Genomic DNA, 13,747 nt, shown 5'->3' with positions numbered 1-13,747 from the left:
ATTGCAGAAATAAACAGGTCTATGTATTTATAAATAAAATTGGAGACCTTATTTTTGGGATTACCTTCGTATCAAAAGATAAAACGTGCTGATCGAAATATCTTCCAGGTGTTGAAATGGCATATGGCTTTTAGTGCTGGGAGAGTCCGATGACAAGTTTAGCTCGTCAGGTGCAGGTCTTTTTGGTTTGACGCCCGTAGGTGATGCGTTGTGATGAGGATAAAATGATGATGAAGATGACACATACACTCAGCCCCCGTGCCAGTGAAATGAACCAATTGTGGTTAAAATTCCCGACCCTGCCGCAAATCGAACCCGGGACCCCTATGATCAAAGGTCAGCATACTAATCATTTAGCCATGGAGCTGGACATTCCAGGTGTTCTTGTTCTCTAAGAATGATTTTGCAAACTGACTGAAAACTTGAATAACCTGGATTTTGTTTCAACTCTGCATCCACATAAAACTGCTCTGAATGTAAGCAATATTGCTGAGTACACTCTGTTTACTGAATGCACTCTGAGAATTGCATACTTATGATGCAGACTCAGGAGGAAATGAATCTACAAATGACTTAACAGCTTCAAAATGTTCACAGCTTGAAGCCAAGTGGCCCATCATGTTAAGATAGGCTCAGGTGGCAAGACAATGTGTTGTTGATTTCCTTTATAATATTAAACTCTCATTGGGGCTTGCACAAATATTTCTTTTTGTTGATGTTATTAAATTATTTAGTTCGTTAGATTACTTTTCACTTCTTCATTTACACATTGTAATGTGTGTGCTAAACATGTGAAATGAACAGTATTAGGATAAAAACTTGTAGTCATTTAGAGGCTTTCAATATATAGGCTGCAGCATCTGAATACAAAACAAGTACTTTATCTACTTGTATGCCTTCAGGCCGCAAAATTTTCAACCCTTTGTTAACAAATTATGTAATTGTTCCATGGTTTGTTTGCTCCAGGATTATTTTTGAATAGATTAGCTGTGACTTGGAGAAGGCTTCTGGATCCAGTTTCTGAAAAGTAAGGTTGGCATAATAGGGTCCCAAGGCGTCTGTCATTTCATTTACTGCGATTTGGATATAGAAGTTCTGAATGTCACTTCAAAAGATGCCAGTATATCCTGGTAACACTTGTCCAGGTAATTATTTCAAAGCATAGACTCTTCTGGAACTGGCCTATTGCAATACTTTCCAAGAAATTAATGATATTCTGGTACCTGAAGTTCGTTCCACAGAATGTTTGCATCTCTCATTGCCTGGCACATATCTTTAAAAAAACTCACATTTTGAACCTGACTGTCCCATTTGAGTTAAGAGTAACTGCTTAGAAGATACATGATGTTTATTGTTTGTGTGCAATATGCTATGTAAATGTTGGTCAAGTTGTGACTTCATCGAATACCCTTTACCACTTCACCTTTACACATTACCACTTTCCTATCTGTTGTAAAACATTCCTCAGTACTCCATCACTATCTTAGTTTTGATGCAAGACTAGATCAAACTGGAGCCATTTTTGAACAAGTCCATTTCACGTAATTTAACAGGCTAAACGGAACACCACTAATATACACTTGTCAGCCATCACAACACCAGATTGTGAGAAAGGAATAGCGATAGAGCTGAGCCACTTGGACCTACTGTATTTCACAAAGGGTTAGAAATCCTAATTTTAAAGGAACTATTCTCTTAAGCCAACTTTAGCAATTGAAATATATTCTTCTTCTTCTTTCTTCTTCTTTTCCTTGCCGCTGTTCCCACACATGTGGGGTCGCGGGTGCGAACTGTGTCGCACATGTGGATTTGGCCCTGTTTTACGGCCGGATGCCCTTCCCGACGCCAACCCTCTATGGAGGGATGTAAGCAGGTGGTTGGTAGTGTAGTATGTTGTCTGAATATGATGAGGAGAGTATTGGGACGGACATATACACCCAGTCCCCGAGCCAGAAGAATTAATCAGAAGCGATTAAAATCCCCGACCCGGCCGGGAATCGAACCCGGGACCCTCTGAACCGAAGGCCAGTACGCTGACCATTCAGCCAACGAGTCGGACAATTGAAATATCTTCTATGAAAGGAAATTTGGCAAATATTTTACTAGAGTATGAAAAATAAAATGAACGGGAACTTAAAATAAAATTGAATAATTACCTAGATATGTACATATATGTTACATTCTTCACATAATATGTTAAATAAGTAATATTACTAAGAATATGTAAATAGATGTAAAATGAGACCAAAGTATAACCATATCAGAACTGCAATTCGCTACCATTTTCAGTTGTCTACAAGTAAAGGAGTGGAATATGTATTACAGTACATAAAAACCTTAGCCCTAGTAATTACAGATCCTATTTACATATATACATGCAAGTATACACCCAATTATGCAGTTAACCTTTTACCTACAATATATTTTGCAAAAGTACTTTTATTAACAAGAATATTCATCTACTGTGTAAAAACGGTGTTCCATGAGACACTTCTTCATGGCAGGCTTATAAAGAGCATATCTTTGAATCTGTTGTACCTAAATATTTTATTGAATAATCTAATACCAGAGTTGAGGAGCTCTTTTCAGTACTTACTAATGCTCATTGATTTCATGTGGAAATTTGATTTATTCCTTCTTTTGTAGCTGTGTAAATCATTATTTACTTTTTAATGTTTGAGTATCTAGAAATAAGCTCTTCTTAAAAAGTACCAAGGTTTCTAGTTTGTATATAGATGATGAAGTGGAAGTATGTCCCTTTTTGATTCTTATGTATTAATTTCAAAAACAAAATATGGTATAATTTATTTCCAGTATCTAGAGTGTGTGCAGATTTAGATACATCACAAATTACCTAGGCATATACATCATATATGGTAGAGTTAAACAACATAACCATGCATATATGATATTCTTGGAAATTGGTCAAAATTCACTTTATGATCATCATCGGTTTACAGTTGATAAGACTTTTTTATTTTATTTTAATGATTTGCTTTACGTCGCATCGACACAGGTCTTATGGCGATGATGGAATAGAAAGGGGCAGAGTGGGAAGAAAGTTGCTGTGGCCTAAATTAAGGAACAGCCCCAGCATTTGCCTGGTGTGAAAATGGGAAACCACCAACTCCTGTATTCATACATGTCTTATTTTTCATTTTTCATTACATTGTACATTGACCTTCCCTTAGCTGCAATATAATAGAGTTTGAGGGATGTTCCACCATTCAGCACAATGTAAAATATTTGAAATTTACTAAGCAAAGACCGGTTTTGACTCCCTCGGAATCATCATCAGTTCTTGTAGATAATTAAATCAATGGGAATCTGATAATAATCATCATGGGGATTGCCTATATACATGCAATGTCAGTCTTGATCATATCTATTCAGCAGTTTCTTGGTCTTCCAACCTGGTGTTTTCTTTTTACCTCTGTTTCCAAGTGCATTCGGGCTGTTCTCAAAAGCTTCATCTTCATCATGCATCCAAACCTCTATAATCCCATAATTTCTTAACTTGTCCATTCTGGTCTTCTGGATAGTCGATCAAAACTCACTTAAAGAATACAAAACTGTCTTAGTTAAGTCAGTTTTAGTGTCTTCCTAAATAAAGAACATGACAACAACTTTATTTCCTTGGAGAATTTATTGAAAAATATTACTCCTTTTTTAAAAGGACCCTGTTCATCATATTGTTTGCTTACCCTTACTCTAGTATTCTCTGGTGTAATTTTTCAGTGCCCAGTGTTTGTTGGAGGTCTGTCACATCCTTGTTGCTTATAACTGTCATTATATAGGCTATTATAATGGCATTTTTACTTACGTCATTGCTTGATATATGGACTCGATACCATATCTCATAGCAAATTCATCCACAATTTCTTCCGCAGGTGAATCAAAATAAACTTTCCAGGCATCATCACCTTTAGCCACAGGTAAATTGACCATACCACTGTTATCCTCACACAGTGAGTGAAAAAGGTTCTCATGGAGACATGTATACTGTACATGGTATGGTGCAACCTGGAACAGAAGAATGGTAATATTTAAAATAAAATCTTAAAATAAAGAACTTTCAAAAGATTTATGGAATTATGTAAATACTGTTGAACTAATGCATTATACTATATTTCAAGCAATACCAGTAGGCAAAAGACCAAATAAGATTGAAAGTACCAAATTGAAACAGAAAGACCATTTCAAGTCCTATTTATACACAATAGTGAGCAGTATGATGGCCAAAATCAAATCAAGTATAAGGAAAGCTAGCGCAGTGAGTTTAGAGTAACAATCTTCAGTATTTTCCTAGAAAGAAGTGAGTTTGCAATCATATTATCCTTCCTTTGTTCAACTTTCCAGTTTATTTTGCAATAAAAAGTTGAAGTGGACTCTTGATATCTTATTCATATTCTGAAGGTAACATTTATTGAATTAGTAAAATGAATGTGGTATAAGCAGGTGGAAACAATAATATATAGTTTTTGCTAGTGATTTAACAATGCACTAACACATCAAAGGTTCTCAGTGCTAGGATTAGGAAAGTAGTGGCTGTGGCCTTAATTAAGTTACAGCCTTATCATTTTTCTGGTGTGAAAATGGGAAACCATGGAAATACATCTTTGGGGCTGCTGATGGTAGGATTCTAACCTACCATCTCCTCAATGCAAGCTCACAGCTATGGAACCCTAACCGCTTGGCCAACTCGTTTGATGGAACAATAATAGGAAGTACTCTCTTAATAGAATTGCTGTTCAGGAAAATATTCACATTATTTGAGAATTTGTAATATGTTGATACATGATTAAACTTTCAAAGCTTAAAAAATGAAGTCTTTCTGCCTTCTACTCTACTCACCCTTTTACTGTTAATGGGTATTGCTATCAATGCAATTCTATATTTCATTATTCAGGTACTTTTAAGTAAAACATTTCTTTAATCTACAAAAACTGATTTAACTTTCTGCAAAATACTATTCAGTAGGTGGAAATAATTTGATACTGGTACAGTATCTAGTGTCATAATTCTCATTTATTCATTGTGTGTTCATTTCAATTACCGTATTTACGCGAATAATACCCACATATTTAAAAAAAAAAATTGAGGCATGAAATTGGGGTGGGGGTTTTATTTGAGTCAATGTTGGCATTTTTTTCAAAACCAGCCTTCCTAAAGTTAGGGTGTGGGGATTATTTGGTGGCGGGGATTATTCGCGTAAATACGGTATATAGCTCCTTTGGATTAAAAGGTAATAGTTACCAATAGGGACTGAAGTAATCATTACATACACACCTTTTCTTCACCTTTAATCTCTACGCTAATATGCAGGCGAATAGCTCCAGACACAGCTGACTTGTCCGTTCGCTTCTCAAGGTTGTACCACACATCCATCTCTCCTGACAAGGTACGGACCTGGTTCAACACAGATTGGTATTAATATAAGAAGATTTTTGTACAGTATTCTTTACTTTTCTGTTATGGTGTGTGGAGTAAGCAGACAGGGAGTACAAGGGCAACTCGACATGTTGAGTGAGATTATTGTGTTGACTAGAGGAGAAAGGGATTGGAAAGGAATTATATATAAAGGGTCAAAACCTTGAAATTGTGGAGAGCTTCAAGCACTTGGGAAGCAAACTAATGTATGATGCAGGGCTGGACATGGAGATCAGTAAAAGGATTCAACAGAGAAATGAATTCTACCAATTGAGAAACGTCTGGAGGAAGGAAATACCAATGAAAGTGTAAAGAGGTGATGTATAAGATGTACTACTGCCTAGTACTGACATACACAACAGAGACATAGACACTGAGAAAGAGAGAGGAGAATAAAATTCAGGTCTGTGAAATGAAATTTTTAAGAGGTATAATAGGAAAGATAAGAAAGGACACAGTAAGAAATGAGGACATCAGAAAGGAAAACCCAGTCGAAAAGCTTTACACAGAATGTAGAGGGATAAACTTAGATGATTTGGCCTTGTTAAGAGGATAGAAGAGGTAAGGACGCTGAAGCAAATGATGATGACTGCGATAGAAGGAGGGAAGGCAAGAGGGAGACCTGAACTAAGGTGGCTGAAAATGATCAAGAATAGTATAATTAGAAGAAACATGGGATGGAACACAGTTATTAAAGAACAATGGTGGTTGGACAGAGGAAGATGGAAAGGTGCTGTAAACATCCCAACCCAGCAGGAGCTGGACGAGGGAAAAGGCAAATGAACCAAAATCTCAATCATAGCTTAAGATATATATAAATATTACTCAAACCATGAATTTCACATAGTTTTTGTTCAATTAACTTACAAGAAATGGAAAAAGCATCTCTAAGAATTTCAAAGTTCTACAGACGACATTCATAAGAAAGAACATGATAGATATGGTGTGAGAGTTTCTCTGTGCTGGTTCACTCCACAGATATATTTTATTATAAATATTGTTTCAATTAATAGCCATGACCAAAGTTAACTAATAATGTACAATAATACTAAATCATATAATCAGTTAAGTTGATTCTCCTTGTGTATTCAATAAATACACCAGTGGATAGGGAGAGAGAGGAAAATCCTTGAAGGATAGGTGCCCTTAGTCAAGGGTTACAATGAGGTATAGTCCAATAATTAGTTCAAAATTAAAACAATATTATTCATAAACATTTTTGTTTAATGATAAATCTAAAGGCAGCTGTGGAGGAAGTGCTTTATTTTAATTTTCAGTGAAACTGTACAATTTACAGAGAAGTTTTGCATGCTTGGACTATTTCTTGTGTTGTACATATATTTATATACAAGCATTTGAAAAAAATGATTGATAATTTTGGAACAGTTCTGCAAGCAACAAACAACAGTCTATGAGTTTCCATTCCTTCACTTTGTATTTTTTTTTTTTTTTTTTTAAGGTGTTTGAAGCAAGGTTCATAAACTCTTTGTATTGTGAGCTGTCTCCTTCAAATCTTATTGCTGAGATGATTATTAAAAGCTGTTGTTTCACTTTCTATCGATACCTGTCATAGCAATATATTTAGCAGAGCCTTCAGTAGTGGATCAAGAATGGAACTGAGTTGATTACAGATGTTGATGTTTTGCAGAAAGGTCTCCCATCATGCTTTTGTAATTCCCAAACCACAATGTTTCCTAGAGTAGTAGATCATATTTTCTGGAGTACCTGTTATTTCCTTGACAGTACTTCTAATTAATTTATTGACATCAGATAGAAATTGTCGTTCAAGTTTTGAAATAGGGGTGCATTGCAAGGGATAAACAAAGCTGGGCCAAATATACTGATTTAATATGCTAATTTTCTGAGTTGATAAGCTAAGATTGCTACTATTTAATTTGATTATTATATTTTTCATCAAAAACTATTTCATTATATGTGACTCCTAAATATTTTCCCTTCCTTAGCGACTGAGGCTGTCTGATTCCCACTTATGGTCCTGATAACTGTATTCTTTAATTTACCATATTCTATTACTATGCCCTTAGATTTAATTGCATTTAATGAGAGACCAACTTACAAACTGATAAGCTGTTTCAGTCATAATTGCAACAGACTCTTCATCTTTCAATACTAAAGCAATGTCATCAACACAAAGCCAAGTGCAGTTATATTGTCTAAATCTTGTGCTATGTTATAACCAAACTAAGAATGCTGTTCACTATCATTCACCTCTCTCAAAATGAAATCAATCCACATGTTAAATGAAAGTGGCAACAATGGTGAACCTTCAACAACTCCCTTGCAAATTTGAATATCTTTAAGTTTGCATAGTTGCATTTATCCTTATGTTGACTGAATTGTTTTTCAAGACTGATTTCAAATAAGAAATTTATCAAACATCTCCCTTAGGAAATTGTTCCAGTTCCTAATTCCTCTGTGTGAAACCTACAGCATACAGCCATGATTTAGACCACATTGTATGCAGGTAGGTAGGTTTCCAAACTGATGATGATCACTCATTTTTTAAAATATGTGTGACTTGAAAACAAGCTCAACACAGTTTACTCACTACCACTCATCTCACAGCTTATTTTGTCATACGTAGTCCATCTTGTTACACATTATGAGTAAGGGATGAAACAATATTTATACTGAACTAACCATGTGATATATCATCCTTGGCCCTAAAAAAACCACTGTGTGATATTATTTCAGCTTAGAACTCTGACCAGAATCGTTCTGTCATATAAGGTTCAGAATCGCAAGAACAGTATCAAGAAATTTTCATTCTAAGTGTTACATATGCTCCAGGTCAGTATTTCTCCCCTCAACATTGTCACATAGCAGTATTTCAAGGCAAACAATGATATGTTCCATTTCTTATTGTATTGGTAGATATAGAGCATTGTTGAGCCCTACTACTCAGTGAGGGAGAGTATCTACACATTATGGCAAGGAACCAAAAATAAGTTTCAAACCTTTCACACAGTGCATTTGAACTACTCAGTTTTTTAAAAAAAGATGTGTTTATCTGGAAACCATGGCCAGAGGAGTATCTCTTGCACAGAGGAACTGGAATAATTTACCAAGGAAGATGTTCCATACATTTCTGACTTCTTTGAAATAAAATAAAAGACTAGATAAATAGCTAGTAGGGTATCTACCATCTGGGTTACAGCCCTACATGCAGATTAGTGGATATTGAATGATTTTGAACTGAATGACCAGAGAGTGAATATTCTTGTCCTCCCTCTATGATCAGTCTTCATTATACAATGCGATAACAATAGATATTTATGAATTTAAAAAATTACAAGTTCTACAAGAACACACACAGTGAAGAACTGTCAGAATTCCTTCTGTACATTGTCTTCTTATTATTGGTCTTTTCCTCAGTTACTTGGGGTTGGCACTTAGTTTGAATTTAGCCCAGTTTTATGGTTGGATGCCCTTTCTGATACCAACCCTATATAGAGGTATGTATCACTATTGCACATTTCTGCAGAGTAGTGTGATGTGTTGTTTGTAAATGAAGATGTGTACAGTAAAACTTATTTTATACATTTCACACTGATACGTTTTATATGCATATATGTATTTCTTTTCAGCGGTTTCAATAAAATCCTGTACATATTATGGCAAATTATTTTCTTTATACTTCTGTGATTTATACAATTTTTACACTTATACAATCATATCTTAAGTCCCTGAGTGCAAAATACATAGTTTATACGTTTACGATAGTTTCAATCTTTGAAATCGCAAGAAATATTTAAGTACTAACTTAGAATTCGCACTGTACTTTTCTTGGAAATCATCCCTGATGAGTACAATAGGTAGTGAAAGCAACCTTAAAGCTATTTACGAGCAAAAGTTGTGAAATACCGAACTGTACTTGCTTTAGTCCAATGTGTTCTGTGCTTAGGTGTGATTAGCATCATGAGTAGTGAACATGTGTGAAAGGAAGAGGGAGTGCATTACAAATGCCAAAAATTGATGTATTTTTAATGAAATAAAAGAGGAGCGGCAACGTGAAACAAGTTGAAGTCGCTAATAAATTGGGGATTGCTCCATCTACCTTAAATATGATAGTAGCTAAGGGAGCAGAAATTGAAGAAAATGTGCATGTGTTAGCTGTTACAACTAATAAGTGGACCTGCATTCAAGGCAGAAAATACAAACGTCTGGAAGATTGTTTATTGCGGTGGTTTAGGCAATATAGGGTAAAAGGCATTCTAATCAGCAGACCAATGCTTTGTGAAAAGGCAAGTGAGCTGGAGATCGGACTTGGTGTATAAGATTTTAGTGCTTTGCTGGGTTGGCTGCACAAATTTAAGATTAGACATGGTATCGGCAGTCACAGTGAGTCTGGGGAAAGCAGACATGTCGATGCCAAGACTGCAATATTGGAAAGAAAACATTTGTAAGAACTGACATCTTGATTCACTCCTAAGGACATTTTCAACGTGGGTGAGACAGGCCTCTGTTTTCATTTAATGCCTGGTCATACAATGGCATTGAAAGAGGAAAGCTGTCATGGTGGGAAACAAAGCAAACAATATGAAACAGTTCTGTTGTGTGCCAGCAGTAACAGAAGTGTAAAGCTGCCTCTACTGACAAGTGGAAAATTTTCAAAGCTGCATTGTTTTAAAAAGTGTTGCCACACTCCCCAATGACCCACTGAATATACCAATAACAGGAAATCCTGGGTCACTAAGAAAGTTTTTGAAGACTGGCTTTGAAAACTTTGGACGCCATAATGGGACTGAAATCTCATAAGATATTATTGTTTGTGAAGCGATGTGCAGCACATACTCCTATTACTTCTTATTTGAGAAATTTATGTGTGGAATTTTTCCTAGAAAATTGTACGAGCGAGCTGCAGCTGCTTGATCTTGAAGTGATACACAACTTCAAGTTGCATTATTGATAGATGCTGGTGCAGCATACAGTCAGATGTGTAAATATTGGAATGAAGCAGGAAATGAAGATCAATATATAACTGTTAGATTTCTTGTATTTATTACCTCTTTTTGCATTTTTATTAATGTTTAAGTGAAATATTTGCCCTAGGACTTCACGCAGTACCATGCATTCAAAGACAGGATTCTCTGAGTTGTTATAATAATCTTGTGTCTTCAAACAAATTAAAAATGATAAATTAATATATATATAATTTTATTTTCATCTGGTAGGCAAGGCATTACATCGTAGCATCATGGCACTGTGTTTCAGAACTTACAATTCAAAATTATTTCTGAAAAGCTGGATTTGGAGGTAATTGTGATGATGATGGTAATATTGTTGATGATAATGGCAATACTTCTCATAATGATGGCAAATGGAGGAGATTGGAAGAAGAGGCATCATTCAAGGATTATGTAAATGTTGACGCTAACCTCATCGCTGCAGAAGCCATGACTATCTCTGATAGTTGAAGACGAACAATGGGATCTGAGCAAGGACTGTAATAATGATGATGACGACACTGAAGAGCTGCAGCATACTTCATTGGACTTCAATGATCCTGCCAATGCTCTATGAACCAACAAACATTTTGTGATGTGCCATAAAGTTTCTGAGGAAATAATGGCTTAATTGTACCATTTTGAGAATACTGTTCATGCCGTGGCTGTGGCCAACAAAAAACAATCCAAGATAATGGACTACTGTATTTTATACAGTGAATCTTTCTGCTTTCTTTGTATTTTCTTTCTACCTGGGTTCATTTCTTTTGTGTTTGTATTGTTTCATATTGCCATTTATATTTTTAAATACCTATAACTCGACTTCATATTTACAGATTTTCATTCAAGCATTTTCCACGTTTATATGTCTTTTTCCCCCTTCAGTCCCCTGGAAAACATGTAAATGAAGTTCTACTGTATTAAGATGAAATAAACACCCAGACCCCAAGCTAGAGGAATTAACCAGTTGCAGTTAAAATCCCCAACCTGACCAGGAATCGATCTTGGAGGCCTCTGAATTAAGGGCTACTACACTGACCATTCAGCTAAGGAGGTGGACAACTTCTACACATCTCTTCATTACTATGCTGGAACTTCTTTCAGCTTATCCCAGGTGTTTTTGGAGATGCTGCAGCAACTTGGCTAGTTTTGGATTTTGGTTGAGGGTTTAATAACAGATACCCTTCCTGACGCCATGTAAGTTTTCAGTTGAAAATTCAAACCCAGGATTGACTGGGAATCGAGCCTTTGTCATCTAGGTAGAAAGCTAGTAGCTAAGCTACAACGTTAATCATGTCCCCCATTTATTGATGAACTTATTTTAACGATCTAACTACAACGTGACCATTTGATATCAACAGCATTCTCTGGTAACTCTGTTAGCTAACAACCAATAGGAACCAAGATAGAGGCCACTTTATTCACTCCCATTTAACCTATCATGTTCTTTGCTATGAATATAGGATGACTATAGCTACCAAGATTTCAGAAATTTCAGCAATAGGTAACTGGCAAGCTTGTTCTCTAGCATTGACAACTTAGTAATGTTAAATGGAAAACATCAAATCTACAGAATATATTTCACATCAGACCCAATCAGTAGTGAAAATTATAGGGGATATGGCATAATTTCTTTCTGGAATACTCCCTCACCTCAATGATGGTCTGACCCAGAAAGTCATCTGATTCACGAGTCAGTTTCTGTCTGAGTTTGGATTTCAGATCATTGTCTTCATCCCATACTCGAACTTTGATTCGATCAGATGAGTTATGGCATTCGCTGAAACATAAGACATACTGTGAGAAGACTTTTCTTGAGAGTGAGAGGAAGATTTTAGTGCTCAAAAAAGGTGCCAGCAAGTATCTAAGTTTGTAGGCTCGCTTGTTTTACAATCTAGCCTGACATATACAGTACCATAGTAGTTTACATTTGTCCAAAATGTCATGAGAATGGTAACTTTTACAACTGATTAATTAATCCATCACTTCTACTAACACTAAACACTTACCAGCTCGGCCTCCCTGATGTTGATGAAACATGATGAGCATTATTAATTCAAGTTCAAATATGTGAATGTCAACTTCTTGTTGTTCACACTTAATAGCATAATCAATAGTGTATTTGAAATAGACATAAAATAGCCAGGATTCCCCTCATTACCAATCATAGCTGGCAATGTGATGTGTGCTAGGGCTAGGAGAGTAGCAAATAATCCAACTTTTGTTTAAAATATTAATATAGGAAAATGTAAAACACTGTGCAAATTTTTGGCTAATTGAAAAAATACATAAAAAACAAAGCAAAGTCATCTTCGTACAGGCTATGAAGGTCCTGGGAGTGGTGGAAGGTAAAGGCTTCGACTATTCGTAACCTAGGCACTTGATGGGGTAGAGTGGTTAGCTCTATGCCCGGCCGCCTTTGCCCCCAGGAATTAATCTGGTACTCATTTTTGGTGTAGGCTGAGTGAACCTCAGGGCCATATACACCTCCGGAAGTGGAAATCTAATTTCTTAAATTTTATGACTTCCTGACGGGGATTCGAACCCACATCCTTCCGGGCGAACTGAGTATGCCTTTACCGCCTCGGCCAGGCAGCCCCTGGAAAAAATACATAGCTAGATTATAAACCAGCTCTAGTTACTGGAAATGAACAAACCAGAGACAAATGAAGTCACAGATAGAAAGATAAGAAAAAGGAAAGGAACTCGACAGGACAGCATAGGAAAAAGTGGCAATTGTTTGTTTTATGTTCCTAGTCTTTTACCATTTGTATTCATCTTGATCTTTTTGTTTCTTTCCATTTCCTGTGTTTGTCTGACTTTCTTCTTATCCTACACTTCCCACATCAAAACTGAAGTTCAGTCAAGATGGCTCCTCAATGAGTGTTGAAACCTGTCTGCTGGAAATCAGAAATGAGCTCATCGGGAACAGAAGAGATGGACGTAGATATTTTTTCAAAATACTTTATGTCGCCCTAACACAGATATGTCTTATGGCAGCAATGGGATAGGAAAGAGCTAGGAATGGGAAGGAATCAACTAGAGTATGGTTCCAGTGTATGGGACAGTCACCAGGATTACCTGATTCAAGAACTGAAAAAAAATCCAAAGAAAATCAGCTCGATTTGTTCTGGGTGATTTCCGATAAAAGAGTAGCGTTACAAAAATGTTGCAAAGTTTGGTAGAATTGGTAGAAAGAAGATGAGCTGCTCGACTAAGTGGTATGTTCCGAGCTGTCAGTGGAGAGATGGAATGACATTAGTAGACGAATAAGTTTGAGTGGCATTTTTAAAAGTAGGAAAGATCACAATATGAAGATAAAATTGGAATTCAAGAGGACAAATTGGGGC

The 13,747-nt window shown here is 36.1% G+C and overlaps 1 protein-coding gene across 1 annotated transcript in view; it reads right to left on the bottom strand.

Annotated features, from left to right (window-relative positions):
* The window catches only part of unc-13, a 312,040-nt gene that overhangs the window by 141,748 nt on the left and 156,545 nt on the right, over positions 1–13,747 (bottom strand). The window contains exons 12-14 of the mRNA XM_067138400.2: positions 12,051–12,177; positions 5,290–5,409; positions 3,824–4,023 (exon numbers count right to left, since the gene is read on the bottom strand). Coding sequence (XP_066994501.2) covers positions 3,824–4,023; positions 5,290–5,409; positions 12,051–12,177 — 447 coding nt within the window. The remainder of the gene's footprint in view (positions 1–3,823; positions 4,024–5,289; positions 5,410–12,050; positions 12,178–13,747) is intronic.

This window comes from Anabrus simplex, chromosome 1 (genome assembly GCF_040414725.1).
Source record: "Anabrus simplex isolate iqAnaSimp1 chromosome 1, ASM4041472v1, whole genome shotgun sequence".
NCBI classification, from domain to species: domain Eukaryota; kingdom Metazoa; phylum Arthropoda; class Insecta; order Orthoptera; family Tettigoniidae; genus Anabrus; species Anabrus simplex.
This window is presented reverse-complemented; position numbering and strand designations above follow the sequence as displayed.